At 47.2% G+C, this 15,969-nt stretch overlaps 1 protein-coding gene across 2 annotated transcripts in view; it reads left to right on the forward strand.

Annotated features, from left to right (window-relative positions):
- The window catches only part of LOC135910125 (uncharacterized), a 76,850-nt gene that overhangs the window by 45,887 nt on the left and 14,994 nt on the right, over window positions 1-15,969 (forward strand). Inside the window, exon 1 of one of the 2 annotated variants that reach the window (XM_065442169.1) lies at window positions 13,973-14,136. The exons of the other annotated variant lie outside the window; for it this stretch is intronic. Coding sequence (XP_065298241.1) covers window positions 14,034-14,136 — 103 coding nt within the window. The 5' untranslated portion in view covers window positions 13,973-14,033. Of the gene's footprint in view, window positions 1-13,972; window positions 14,137-15,969 lie in introns of those variants that run through there. 2 annotated transcript variants of the gene reach the window in all.

Consider the following 15,969-nt stretch of genomic DNA (forward strand, 5'->3'; position numbering starts at 1 on the left):
AACGCTGCCACACATCGCACATATATATCACGATTTGTAGCTCGCAAACGCACTTCATAACGGCAAGAGCACAGCTCGAACGTCGCGATCACCACGGCGCATCGCAGCCGGCAAAACGGCTCATACGCAGTATAGCACACGCAGAATGGCAGCGATAACTAGGCGATAAAAACTTATCGCTACTGATCGTATCGTTACTTTTGGTAAGTTGCGAAGGGCTGGCGTTCACCACACCGCGGCAACGATCGGCATACACAGAGCAGAAACCAAACGTGTACGCTGGGTGCGCCAATCGGACGCTACTTATTTCGCCACGCCTTGAACAGGTGTGCTGCTCAGAATGCACGTGTATGTGATGGAGTTCTCGTCTGCGACGCACACGCGAAGCATGGCACAAGAAATCACGAAGTCGACGGCTTCAAATATTTCCTCCGACGCTCTCGTAAACACAACACACACTTTCTGCGCTTCGTCTGTTTCTGTTGGCGATCGCACGCACTGATGAGGTCTGGAAGCGTACACCGGCTTGCTTCTTCCGATGACTATCTCCGTGGGTGCCACATATCTCTGGTAAAAATCACAAACAGGAGAAAAAAATAGACTGTTTCTGACGCGGCTGTAGCCTAGGCCTTGCGTCCCTGCTTCGCTTCGCTTCGAGCACGCGCCATGTTTGCTGTGACGACAGCCAAACCGTCCGCCTCGGACCAGCCAATGAGAGACGAGCAGGCGGCCGGACGGGAAACTTGCGTCCGCTCCTCGCTCGCCAGTAGAGAGCTATCCGCACGCGACCGGGCGAGGGCGGAACGGACGTGCGGAGCGACCATGTGGCCCGTACATGGTCGCTCCGCCCGTCCGTTCCGCCCTCGTCCGGTCGCGAGCGGAAGCCCGAAAGGCGGAAGGTGTCGCAAAATGCGATGCACGCTCAATCCGCACGACCGGAACGCACGCGCACTCCTATTGGGCGACGCGGCCTGTTGACAGCTGGCAACCGTTCGGCGGAGCAAAGGTGTTCAAGGTTGGCAACGACCTTTGACAGCAGACGACACTGGCATATTTTTGCAGATCTCTGATTTCAAGTTTCCGCGTTCCGGTGAAAATGCGACTCTAGGCTGCCACATTCTGTTCTGCAGCCGTATGTGTTGCATTGGCACCGTCATCCTTCTTCGAAACATTGCACAGTCGTCTTATCTGCGCCACCTTTTACAGATGTATTAAAATCGCATCACGTCGCAGCACGCGATGTATTCTCGGACGATTACTTTCAGTGCGAGCTGCCTTGGCTGGTTGAACAAAACCTCTCTAATTATCCAACGTGCTGCGTTCTGCGTCACGCGAAACTGATAGTGTCGCCGGAAGCGCGGTGGAGCGGTTTCTGTAGTGCTAGTGACAGCTTGCAAGAATACGGAACACACGCACATCTGTCGCGGAATGCGTTTGCGTAGGTCGCCAAAACGCACCTTTTTACCACTGAGCACGCGTGTGAGGCTCCGAGTACAGCTTGCTGATACGCTTGCTCGTGCTTTTTTTTCACTCTGCCAATTTTAAGAGAGTGCTTAAAGCAGTTGGATGCATGGAATGCCTTTTCCTTAAATTATTTGCTCAGCGATGACTGAAGTTCTCACCGTGTGCAAAAAAAAAAGTTATGCATAAGTGGTTAACTTCATGCAGCAAGGAATTGAAGGTTAAGCAGTGAATGTAGAATTCATTATGACTGGCTTAAAGCAATACGTATGCATAGCAGTGACCTTCTGCAGATATATGCATACTCATGAGATATGTTTCCAAGGGGAGTACTTATTTGAAAGCATATAATTTACATTGCTGATAAGAAAACTTATTTTGAGTGAAATCAAACAATTGCATTCTTTCTTGCCAGCCTGGCTACCCTATATGTTGCCACCTTACTACTTAACATATACCTAATTTAACATTTCAACAATGTACAAACATACCAAAGCGCACAAAATTAAGCACTACCTTGACAGGCATGCTCCCGCTCTCACCCATGGCACCAAACAAGGATGTTCGACTTGAGATTGTTTGATACTGTCGGCATCATACATGCGCGTTCTATTTTGATTGCTGTACATATAAAAAATAAGCTCTAATCAGGTTATACGAGTTAGTTGGGCATGAGCTGCATGTTGTTTATGTATTTATGAAGTAACAACCTTGCTAGCTCATGCACAGCCATATTTTAGGAAAATGGAAAATGCATAGCATAACACAAACAGCTGGCCAGTGCCTGTATTTATTTGAAAGCAAACCGACATTATCAAGTGTAGCTTAGCAGTGAGTTCAGTGACCTCTTGTGGTGTGAAAAGGTTGATGTAGCTAGTAGTTTTGTGTTTGTCTTTCTTACTTAGTTGCTGTTTTAACATGCACATGACAATGAAATGAAGGTGCGTAGGGCAGAAGACAGGGCCACACAAAAAGCGAGGAAACATTCATTGTCATTTTTTTATTTCCATAACAAACCAGCGAATAGTTCCTTAGGTTCAGTTTTGTGAATGATGCACAAGGTGTTCTGCGTAAAACTGAAAGATTCTAGTGCTCTATTACCTATTCACTATTTGGGTAGCCAAATGAACGATACTCCCATTAGCACTGTGAGAGCACAGAAATTTGCAGTCAAGAGGCCGTAGTGGCTCAGCCTCTGTGCCAAATGTAAAATTGTTCCAAAAGAAAACATGCATACTGGTGAATTGGGTATACATTCACATCTACTATTCAAATCCACACATCACAAGTAATCTTTCATTCCTTGGCACATTTCTCACCATTGTACAGACTTTGTTTCAGCGCTCTGTGTGTGCAGTAATATAACTTGGTAAATCAAAGCTGCGGTTATTCAGTACACTGAAAGCAACTTTGCGTGTGGGTTAGATATAATGCTCCTACATATGAGTCAGCTTAGTATTATCAGCCGCTTTGTTTACTAGTTCACTGTTACGCCTGAACTATACGGTGCCACTGGACAATGCTGTATCCCTGCAGGCATGCTAGAACAGCTTGGATATGCACAAACAACCCTTTACATCGCACTTAAATTAAGGTGGTGTAGATTTGCTGTCACTATGTGCTTGTCAGCATAACTGCCAAGCATTCAAAAAAGTGTTTGAAATGTAAGGGTGGATGCTCAGGTTTGCAGGTGTGACGTTTTACATTTATAGTGCAAGGACACACCGATGAACAGGAAGGATACCACACAAATCCTCGTGTTGTGACCTCGCAGTCACAATGCAAGTAGTTTTCAGTGGTTTTTAGCTATAAACATGTGAAGCAATCTGTAAATTCAAAACTGTATTAAGTAAATTGAGACACCATGAAAAGCAACATAACCCTAAGGTGTACACATTTTTTTGTCACATCAGCTCTTTGCAGGTGCAGGTCAAATATGTATACAAGCTATTTGTAAGAAGTAGGAAGCCTATCCAATATAAACAAGAAACTTACAGGCAAGGTAATCACAACAAACCAGCTGAGACGGTGGTACTATTCTACTTGTTTTCGTTTGTGATAGCACAAGTGTTCCCACTTGTGCTCAATGCGCACTCAATGCGAAAATGACAGCCACTGTTGGCAGCTTGCATGCAAACACACATTCATGTGGTGGCATTGTTTATTTTGGTTACCTGGCCCAGGCAAGTAATGCGAATAGGAGAACAATTATCAAACATCATTAGCTTAGTAAGGCCCAAAATACTCAGTCGGGTAACTATTAATAGCAGTAGTCGAGGGCATGCTTGAAAGGCACCATTAGCAGTCTGCACGTCAAAGCGCAGTCAAGTCGTCGCCACTGTTGGTGAAACGGCAGCACTCAATGCGAAAATGACAGCCACTGTTGGCAGCTTGCATGCAAACACACAATCATGTGGTGGCATTGTTTATTTTGGTTACCTGGCCAAGGCAAGTAATGCGAATAGGAGAACAATTATCAAACATCATTAGCTTAGTAAGGCCCAAAATACTCAGTCGGGTAACTATTAATAGCAGTAGTCGAGGGCATGCTTGAGAGGCACCATTAGCAGTCTGCACGTCAAAGCGCAGTCAAGTCGTCGCCACTGTTCGTGAAACGGCAGCACTCAATGCGAAAATGACAGCCACTGTTGGCAGCTTGCATGCAAACACACAATCATGTGGTGGCATTGTTTATTTTGGTTACCTGGCCAAGGCAAGTAATGCGAATAGGAGAACAATTATCAAACATCATTCGCTTAGTTAGGCCCAAAATACTCAGTCGGGTAACTATTAACAGCAGTAGTCGAGGGCACGCTTGAAAGGCACCATTAGCAGTCTGCACGTCAAAGCGCAGTCAAGTCGTCGCCACTGTTGGTGAAACGGCAGCACTCAATGCGAAAATGACAGCCACTGTTGGCAGCTTGCATGCAAACACACATTCATGTGGTGGCATTGTATATTTTGGTTACCTGGCCAAGGCAAGTAATGCGAATAGGAGAACAATTATCAAACATCATTAGCTTAGTTAGGCCCGAAATACTCAGTCGGGTAACTATTCATAGCAGTAGTCGAGGGCACGCTTGAAAGGCACCATTAGCAGTCTGCACGTCAAAGCGCAGTCAAGTCGTCGCCACTCTTTGTGAAACGGCAGCACTCAATGAGAAAATGACAGCCACTGTTGGCAGCTTGCATGCAAATACACATTCATGTGGTGGCATTGTTTATTTTGGTTACCTGGCCCAGGCAAGTAATGTGAATAGGAGAACAATTATCAAACATCATTAGCTTAGTTAGGCGCAAAATACTCAGTCGGGCAGCTATTAATAGCAGTAGTCGAGGGCACGCTTGAAATGCACCATTAGCAGTCTGCACGTCAAATCACAGTCATGTCGCAGCCATTGTTGTATTTGTTTATCTCACGGCAAGTAACGCCAATGTAAGCACAATTATTCACCCTGAATAGCTTTGCTAGCATTGTTTGTACTAAAAAATTCTGAGTGAAGTTGAATGTGTTTTATTGAGGCAATTATTTAATTCACAAGCCATCGGCATAGTGATCGACGGCCAGGTTCAAACAATGACATTTGTGAGGTAATAAATGGTGAAAGTTGCAAAAGCTATCAGTGCACTGCTTTGCTGGGCTCCATTTACTGAAAAATTTCTTTGCAACGACAAAAGCATCAGACAGGAAATGACACCCCACTGCACAGTGTTATTCGTGTTGAACTTTTTTGCCATCATATGTGATTGGCAGCGAAACCATCCGTTTACTAAGACTGATTGCATGAAAAATGCAACAGCATAGCAAGGTGTAGTTTCACAATATGGCACCCTTTCATGTGCACTTCTGACGAGCTGCCACATGCACTGATGCATAAACATGAACTGAGGTAAGAGGCTAAGTTGCTGTGCAACCCCCATGACGCTTTTAAGAAAATCTATCTCTAAACCTTTCTGTTTTCATAGGCGATGAAAATCTGTTTTGAGCAAGTTGGTTAATCACACTGCAGCAACAACACAAGAAGCAAGGACAGAAAACACAGCGAGTAGGCAGACTGAGAAGACAGGTAGACCAGTGAGAAAGGTTTTAATGAGATGGAAGAGGCCTGCCCTGCCGTGTACATGAGTTAGTGCTTTGAATGAGATTGGTTTATGAAAATGTGTAATGACTTTCCTGAAAGAAAACTAGCAAAAGCAAATGCTAATATAATATAAAAGGACAGAAATAATGGTAAGCGCAAGCACGCATGGAAACAGGCACGTATTCACACACAAATGCGAGAACTAAGAAGAACTCCAACGTAAAGAAATCTGGGAAATAGAAAAAAAATTGACAAACGCAAGAAAACATACATTTACAAACAGACGCGGGTCGAGGTATTATAGGAACGGGTTCACAAGCTGCTGTGCTTACCTTCTCATATGTTTTCTTTTTTAACCGTTCTCTTAATACTGTCTCGGGAAATTTTAATTGCATTCATGACATTAGTGCTCTCAGGCGCGTCCACATTTCACGACAGCGCTGAACGTCTTGACGTATGCAATTATAATGTTGTTCCCTAATTTCCCCCCACCGATAGAAGCATCTTTAACCGTGCAGTAACAACTTTTGAAACAAACGATAGATGTACGAAGCAGAAAAGGCCGGTGTGATAGGGCTTCTCTATGGGGCTACTACATAAGAAAACGCAATCGGCAACACTTATGCTCAGCTCAGTTCTGAGCACACGAACATCGCGTAGTACGACCACTTCTACACCCAGTAACGCTGCAACACATCGCACATATATATCACGATTTGTAGCTCGCAAACGCACTTCATAACGGCAAGAGCACAGCTCGAACGTCGCGATCACCACGGCGCATCGCAGCCGGCAAAACGGCTCATACGCAGTATAGCACACGCAGAATGGCAGCGATAACTAGGCGATAAAAACTTATCGCTACTGATCGTATCGTTACTTTTGGTAAGTTGCGAAGGGCTGGCGTTCACCACACCGCGGCAACGATCGGCATACACAGAGCAGAAACCAAACGTGTACGCTGGGTGCGCCAATCGGACGCTACTTATTTCAACACGCCTTGAACAGGTGTGCTGCTCAGAATGCACGTGTATGTGATGGAGTTCTCGTCTGCGACGCACACGCGAAGCATGGCACAAGAAATCACGAAGTCGACGGCTTGAAATATTTCCTCCGACGCTCTCGTAAACACAACACACACTTCCTGCGCTCCGTCTGTTTCTGTTGGCGATCGCACGCACTGATGAGGTCTGGAAGCGTACACCGGCTTGCTTCTTCCGATGACTATCTCCGTGGGTGCCACATATCTCCGGTAAAAATCACAAACAGGAGAAAAAAATAGACTGTTTCTGACGCGGCTGTAGCCTAGGCCTTGCGTCCCTGCTTCGCTTCGCTTCGAGCACGCGCCATGTTTGCTGTGACGACAGCCAAACCGTCCGCCTCGGACCAGCCAATGAGAGACGAGCAGGCGGCCGGACGGGAAACTTGCGTCCGCTCCTCGCTCACCAGTAGAGAGCTATCCGCACGCGACCGGGCGAGGGCGGAACGGACGTGCGGAGCGACCATGTACGGTACCTTAGCCGCGGCAACCGGCTCTTCACCTTGACGCGGCGGGGAGGGAGGCGCGTGGAGGTCGTTTAATTTCGCGCGCGCGAGCAGAGCGGTGGACGCTTCCGCCGTCGCCAGCCAGCAGCATTGAACTCCGCGAGGTCGAGGGGTTACGGCCGGCGCTTTCCGCCGCGGGCGTCAAGGAAAACGGCCCCCCTTTCTGTGTTGCCGCACGCTGCGAGTGAACTCTGTGGATATATATATATATATATATATATATATATATATATATATATATATATATAGGGAACTATAGGCCATCAGGAGGCCCTAGCAGGACTGCATACAAATACAGTCAACCAATACAAAAATACATGCAATTCAGGTGGATCTATACAAAAACACCAAGTATTGTAACAACAACAATAAATAAGCTAGAAAGTGTGATAACAAAAACAAACCAAAAGAGGGTGCTTTTAACGCCTGTAGGCTTTAAAATAAGTGACAACGCTGAAGACCACTACAAGTCTTCAAGCGCCCAAAAGTTAGGTTAGGCTATACACCGTTTTTTCGTAGGCGCCGCCATACTGTAAACGCAGTGGCGCCGCCTATGAGCAGCGCCATACGGGCTTGGGTGAAAGCGATGTTTTGCATGGCGGGTATACTCTCGGGGGTAGTTTCTGGAGCTTGTTTTCGCGGTCGTGCGGTCTGTTTGGTATGATGTGCGTTTCTTACGTGGGAAACGGTTCTGTGAGACATGCTGAAGTGGTTTAAGGCGTCACGGCCGGAGTTTCTGCTGGCGTTGAGGTGGACGGAAGACGCAGCGCGATGTGTGTGCGCATATTTGATCCTACAATCAGCCTCGGAGATCAATTGTGTATTTCTGAAGGTTCCATTCACTGATGTGACCTTATTGCAGTATTATCCTCTATTTCTAAGCTGCAGTTCAGCAGCCATGAAACATACGTGGCGATCGTAACAGCGTGGGTACCATTCTGCTACGATAGGAGCTGTGATGTGATACATTGACGAGCGTTCAAACGGTTCGCTGCAGGTCACATTGCGTGACTATTTGGTTCGATGGATGAGGTTTCCACCCCTGAATAAAATAGTTTTGGCAAGTAATAGCAGCATACCTTACAGTCTGAATTAAGCTTGTCCAGCAAAGGGACTGTTTACGAACTGCGCGAGCGTCCTAAGCAGTGGTAGGTGCTGGACTACAGATATATTTGTTCTATATACCACATCGTCCAAGCATACGGCATCAGCGGTTATATATCTATAAACATTGTGCGGCGTGATAATGCGAGGTCGTATTGCGGCGTTAGCCCGTTTTCTCTTGCTTTTTCGAGAAAGAGGATGATAACCGAATTCTTTTTTTCGGTTGCGTTCGTTCCGTTCTCTACGACGCACTCACGCATATTACGGAAATTTTGTCCTCGACAATAGACAATAGCTATCGCATTTTTTCTATGCGATCCCTCTCATATATTATGGCTGTATACAGGCCAAAAACCCCATGCCGAAGCTCACAGCTTACATATGTAACGTGCTGCTTGACCAACCACAGTGCGTTAAGCAGCGCCATCGGCCTCATGCAGGGGGGCTAGCGTATAGGCATACAGTAATTTCAAGCCTACTAGACTTGAAATTCGCGTGAACGATGCCGGAACATCACAAATATTTGATAGCGCCTGCCGCTTAGATGTTTCGTGGTTGCCTTAGGTTTAACGTTTCGGCCGTGCGAGGCCGAAACGTTAAACCATTAAAGATGCAATTTTTGTAAGTGTGCTCCTTCGTTTCTTCAAGTATCTATGAACCGGACCTACAGAACTTTTCCTTGCATTATATTATATATATATATATATATATATATATATATATATATATATATATATATATATATATATATATATATATATATAGTATGCCACGCATACTTATTTATCTTTAATGGTAATGGCCTCTGCAGCCAGGATTGCAATGATGGGTGCTACATCGATTTGCCTAAACTTAGTCCTTCTGGCTTTAAGTTGCTTAGCGATGTTGCACGGTGGTATTCATTTTTAAGGAAGTGTGCGTCATAAATAATTAAACACACATTATTAAGTTTGTGCTACTTCAGATTTCGAACTTAGGATCTCTAGCACAGAAGCCCTATACCGAAACCATTACGCCGCGGCCGCATGGATAAGCGGAACCACTGCAATTAGCAGCGATTATGCGTGCTTTCCGAGTCTCATTACCTTCAGCATTAAAAGAAGCAAAAATTGCTTTGAAATTTAGTCCAATTTAGGCCCATACAAAGCGTAATAAACGAAGCCACACGAACATGTGAAGCCTCAAGCACGAAGATCAGACAAATCCATGTACACTGCGCATAATTATCACGGTGGCTCAACGATCACAGCGCCAAAATTCCCTCTACTAATTGTTGTAGGAAACTCTATGCTATAGGGAGCTTTTCCTCTAGAGTTGGTTATATTAATTCTATGCACGATGGGTATAGAATGAGTAATGTAATGAGTAATGTAAAGCCCTTTATTCTTCGAAAAATAGCGTTATCCACTGAAGGGCTTCCGTTTTGGTAGCCGCAATAGGTTTGCACTCACGATTTGAGATCGACGCCACCGCTTGCCTAATCACATGATCATAGGGCATGTTCCTGATGAGCTTTATTTTAAAGCCAAGCCTTCATTGACCCTTTTCCGAGTTTTGCCGTTCGTCGCTTCCTCGTCGGATATATTTGTGGACACATGTACGAACCTGATATTCGCATCGAATGCAAGTATACCGGCAAACGGCTTATATAGATCTTATATGCCGAACGCCAAGATATAGTGCCACTAGGTGCAACTCAGCTCTGTGTAACGAAAAAAGAATTTTTTTCCTGCGTGAGATCTGCGCTTATTCTTGGGTAAGCCTCCAGTATGAGTAGGTGCAACTGTGACACAAGAGGTATAGAAGCCCTAAATATATTTCCATGCACGATGTAGAAGTTGTGACTTTTGCATGAGATTACGCGTTTGCATCGGATGACAGTAAGCACATGCAGTTTTACGCTTCGCCGTTAGTTGCGTAACATTTAGTTAACCGTTTCCCTAAAACTTCGCTGGACACAGGTTCTCCAACATTGCTCTTTCTTTTTTAGTTTCACAAGCTTACGTTAACGTCACGTGGCGCTCTAGTTTTCTCTTGCCACTCTTCAATATAAGCGTACTCTCAGGTTTGCGGATTTTAGGAATGTAGAGTGTGTGCGCCTTTTTTTGTCTGAGAATGAGTGCGACCATGCACTCGTGTTTGATCTTAGGGTCTGTGTGGAATGCCGCGTAAATTTGAGTGAAAATCGGTAGATACACGCGCCCGTTTTTGCTGCTATCTTTTGCCCGCTCCACATTCGTCAATCCGGTTGTCCTCAAAAAACCGAGACCACCGTTTGTGTGCCGTGTATGCACGCTGAGACGGATAACGCCAGCGAGTGCAAAATGCAACGATATCAGATTTTGTCTACGGTTCGACATGCCTGACCTGATGCTGTTTGTTTAGCACCCAACACGAATGAGTCTTACCACCTCTGGAAGTTAGCTGCGGCTTACTTACGGCCCAAAACCTAAGAATGCTTCATTGAGGAAAAATTGCCGTTCACATTTGGAGATGCGGCTATTATTACGTGAAGGCGTGCGGTATTCCACTGCAGAAGAAAGCGTACTTTAACGTTTTCCTCGGCTTTTTTTAATTTTTTTTATTTATCAATACTGCAATCCCCATTGGGGATTTTAGCAGGGTGAGAAACAATACATATGTAAAGAATACTATAGCATAGGCAACGAAAACAATACAAGTCAGGTTAACAGAGCTTGAACATAGCAGTGGCACAGCAAGAAAAACAAATTGTTACTCAATACTGGAAACAAACGCCGAAAGCGATGATTTTAAAACTTGGTCATTGGTTAGATGATTCCATTCAACGACTGTTCGGGGAAAGAAGGAATACTTAAAACAATTATTACGTGTACTAAATAGGGTTATTGTTCGGCTATGTCGCTGTCTAGTAGCATAACCAGATGAAAAAGTAATTTCATCTTTCACTCGGCTGGAGGAGAACGTTCGCGGAAGCGAGCCTCGGTCAGCCAAGAGATAAAAAAAAAAGACAAGCAGAACACCCCTTCCCTCGCATAAAATTAAAGCGCGAAGGTAAGTACCTAACATGTTCGCGTCGACGCGACAATCGACTTGACAGCACCGGCAGTGGCGTCCACAAACGGGCCGTGAATGCTTGCCTCGTGACTCAACGTGCCGGCTTTTTTTTGACACGGATGCGCCCGCCGCGCGCTTGACGTCGACTTCGGAGACGCCTCCGTGAAAAGAGGGACAGCGGCAACCTTGGCGGGCTCTCCGAAACGCCTGTCCTGCGTCGTCCCTTCGCGTACACGTATTCTCCCAGCCGCTATATAGGCACGAATGCATACGCGGATTCACGCTGTAATCGCGGAGCCAAGCATGAACACAGCCCTACGCCCTGTAACACTCATGTGCACCGCAGTTTCGCGCGTATAAGCCGCCCGACGACCATGCAAATGTAATGAAATGTGCGTTTCTTTTTTTTCTCTTAAAAATCGCAGTAAAGAAAAGACATTTCTCGCTCAGCGCTGCTTTGTTCTTGTTGAAGTTTTGCAGCAAGGTCGCATTTTATGGTACGAATCATTCAATGTATGGCACTGGTTACTCGCTTGGTTTATGAGTAAAAGGAAAACCAAGCAAGTTTGCTTTCGCCCGCGCTGGCCCTCGCAGTGAGTAGTGTTGAAAACATGGCAGCTGTTTAGCTTCCGGTGCGTGCGGTAGGGAAAGGCATCACCTTCGAGATTGGTTTTAATTTGTCTTCCAGAGGTGGCAAGTAGGATGTGCGTCACACAGGCACATTTGGGTTTGAAGCCGTGGGCCCGGGCCAAGCCGTTCACTGATGGGCCTATAAGCCGGACCTTCGAAAACATGCGGGCCCTCTCCATAGATACGAGGTATCCTGTGTAAGGCTGAAGTGACAAGTTGGAAAATTTTGCATCAGAACGACAAGTTGGGCTAGTTGGTTGGGATTCATGGTAAGGTTTGTAACAGCGCACTCAAGACAAGGACAACAGAAGCAAGCGCCGTGTCGTCGTTTTATTCGTCCTGTTGTCCTTGTCTTGGGTGCGCTGTTACAAACCTTAACTTGGAAAATTTTGCTGTAATTATTTTAGCAAATATTAAATAAATAAAACAGAGTTCTAATTATTCTTTGCTTGCGACGCTGTCTTCTTTGACGGCTTCGTCAGAACTGGAACGAGATTTAAGAATTGCCGCTGTTCCTTTCGCCGTCTACTTTGCCCTACGGCGAGTATTGGAACCCATCCATAGACCACGCATTGATAGTACTCTCGATGAGCCAATGACCTAACTTTACGTTTTTGAGGAACCTTTACTGTGACAACGGGGGCCAAAGAAGAAAAAAAAGTGCTTTGAACTATGTAACTTCACACTGACGTGCCGGAGCAGGGGTTTAGGAAACGAAACTATATTTAAAAAATTTACTTCAAACTTTATTTTCTCCTAATTATCAACGTATTACAGCGAAATTAAAGGAAATGCGTTTTCAAACAACCCTCTCAGTCTAAGCTGGCTCGACGTATCTCGTTAATGTTCCTGATTGAAGTTCGCTTAAAGCTGGATCCCGGGCACCTTATACGTGAAGGTTTCTGGAACATTTCGGTGCGTGTTACACGTGCTAAAACGCGGTAGACGCCCTCCTCCTCCTCCTCCTCCTCCTCCTCCTTTTCCTCCTCCTCCTCGTCGCGAGATTCGAATACGCGTTTGCACGGGTTGGCAGAGCGTGATTTCGTGTGAGCCTTGACCGGATACCTTGGCTTACGGCAAGCTTCGGCGAGCGGCGCTCGAACAGGGAAAGGCCTTCGTCTATTTTCCTTTACTTATATAACTGTTATTACTTTTTTTCCCCCTCCTGTTCATCGTCTGAATAAAACTGTGCATCACCGGCCGCGGCGGCTTTGTAGCTGTACGTGGCGTTGCTCTGCCTAGCACGAGGTCCTGGGTTCGAGACCCGACGGCGGCGGCCGCATATTTTAACGGGAGGGCGGAGTGCGAGGACGCTGTACTTTACACCGCGGTTTGAGTGCGCATTTAAAAAGAAAAAAAAAACCAAGATGGTCCACAGTAACCCGAATTCTCCCACTACGGTGTGCCTCGTAGCCCATATGCACGCATTGTGCGCTAAACTCCACAGTTGATTAATTCAAAACTGTACATCGATGCGGACGCTTTACAAGGTTTTTGGCGAGGCCAGACCGTTCGCAGGACTTATTATGCCCACAAGGCGTCTACCCTATCAAAGTACCTAAGGCATCCAGCACCCAAGAGATTGCGAAGCTTTTTGATTGCGTCTCGGTTTTGTACGATAATGTAGCGTCATGTAACGCGCGTGCCCGCACCGCTTTCGTTTCTTCTTCTTTTTTTAATTCATTCTCTCTCACTTTAATTCACGTGATTTCTTTTCGTTTTCGCTCTGGCGCTGCGATCGTTCCTCAGATGAGCGATCGCAGCGCCACAGCTTTCCCTAGTAACTTCTGTAGGAAACTCCAAGTAGTACACCGTGGCCTCAGAGATCGCACCGGCGCAGGTTCCATCTCGGAGGCCGCGAGTACATTACACCTTCGGGGAATGGCAAACGCTGTAGCTTCCACAGCGCTGCGCTGTTCTAACCAGGCGGCACGCAGAACGCGGAGTACGCACGTTCGTGAGAGGGACGTGAATTCGCGATAGTTCGCTTCAACGTGCGCATGTCCGTAAGAGAGGAGGAGGAGAGGGCATCTCGACCTCTCGATGACGTGGTCGCGGAGAGAGCAACCAGTCCGCCCAGTCATTGAGCGGACAACGCGATTCTTCTCCGACCGCCGCGGACTTTACCGAACCTTCGCCGCGGCGACGGAACTTATTCGACGACCGCCGAGCGAGATGGACGAGTCGTCAGCGGCGAAAAGATTGCTCGTTTTGGCCACGGGCGCTTTGGTTCTCTCGTGCGTTGGCGCAGCAGCAACAGCAGCAGCAGCAGCTAATGGTGAGTTGGAATGACTGACGAGAGTAGGGGGAGTACTTCTTTAAAAAAAAAATTACGCAGAAACCCCTCTGGGAGTTGACGTAAGTATGCGCAAGCTTTGTGCCACTTGCTCATCTCTGCGGAGCCCGGCGTCATTATCGATGCTACGAAACTTCATCCGGACAGCACAAACGACAGCGCTGCGGCAACACGAACTGCTGCGGACGGCGGCACAAGGTGCGCTGATAACGTCCCGATCATTATAAGCCGTTATCGCTCTTTAGCGCCTTATCCATCCGCGTTGACAGATTATTAACCGTGATCAAATGTACATCGGCCGCGGCTGCGCATTGTCAGGATTGGGGGATCAATCCCATCGCTCGTAACCCGCTGTCATGATTGGAGTCTGGCATGAAGAGAAGGTAGCTGGTCCATGCCGTCGTCCAACTTATCCACGCTGAGGACGTTGATGAAGGGAAGGACTGCTTCTCATTGAGAACGAGGAATATGAGTTTATTTACAGTATCTACATCAGTCTAGCATAACTGCGAGAGAAAGTACATCAGTCTAACATGACTGCTTGAGAGAGAGTGTCCTGAGCAGCCGCACAACAGCGGTTTATAAACACTTGGTCCTCCCCCAATACCGAGGTGACGGAAACGGCCGTGTAGGCACCGTAGGCGAGTTGACGAGGCACCGTAGGGGAGACGACCAGGCACCGTAGGGGCCTTTTATTCTCCGAGCTGACCCCCGCAGCGCGCCCGCCGGCTGCCCACTGTCTTGCGTCTTGGTCGGCGCGTGGGAAGGGGTCTCAGTAGACGTTCCCGCGGGCTCAGTAACAATAGTTGCTCCACCGAGCCCGTTAAGTCACAATGGCGACGAGGCTAGAGCGTAACGGTGGCGTGCCGAGACAAGGTTGCCGCTGCTGTCACAACTGGCAGGCAAAACTTGCACGACATCGGGCCGTTCTTAACAGTATATGGCACGGCCGCGCGGACCGTATCCCGAAGGCGATCTGCAATGACGCGGACAGAGTGTGCCGACTGCTGATAGCTTCGTGCGCTGTGTTTTCGACGCTTCGCCTTGGAGACGCGCCGGCCCGTATCTTGAAAGCGATCTGCGAAAGGGACAGGGCGCGGCTTGTGCTGGCAGCTGCGTGACCGCCGTGTTCTTGCAGCTTGGTTTGCGTAGAAGCGACAGACAGCATGAAGGTAAAGTATTTCGCTGCTGCGGGCTCTATCTTGAAAGCGATATTCCCACGGGACGAGCGGAAACGGTCAGACGGACATTTTTCTCGTTGGGTAATAATTTAACTATGGGGTTTTGCGTGCCAAAACCACTTTCTGATTATGTGGCACGCCGTAGTGAAGGGCTCCGGAAATTTCGACCACCTGGGGTTCTTTAACGTGCACCTAAATCTAAGTACACGGGTGTTTTCGCATTTCGCCCCCATCGAAATGCGGCCGCCGTGGCCGGGATTCGATCCCGCGACCTCGTGCTCAGTAGCGCAGCACCATAGCCGCTGAGCAATCACGGCGGATCACTCGTTGGATAAGTATAGAAATGCTCACCCATTTAAAACTGTCATCTGATTACGAGGCTCCCTGTGGTGCCGATCTCCAGAATAATTTCGATCACTTCGGTTTCTTTATGTGCGTATACAACTTACGTGCACGGCCTTTCGTACACTTCGCCCCCATCGAAGTAAGGTCGCCGTGGGGCGAAATCGAACCCGCGTCCTCGAGCTCAGCATGCCAAATGCCATAGCCACTGGATTACCGCGGCGGTTAATACCTTCTCTTTTCATAGGACTTGGGCGAGTTGGTAGCGGGGGCCACCCACACAACCGAGCTT

Source organism: Dermacentor albipictus, chromosome 7 (genome assembly GCF_038994185.2).
Source record: "Dermacentor albipictus isolate Rhodes 1998 colony chromosome 7, USDA_Dalb.pri_finalv2, whole genome shotgun sequence".
In the NCBI taxonomy this organism is placed as follows: domain Eukaryota; kingdom Metazoa; phylum Arthropoda; class Arachnida; order Ixodida; family Ixodidae; genus Dermacentor; species Dermacentor albipictus.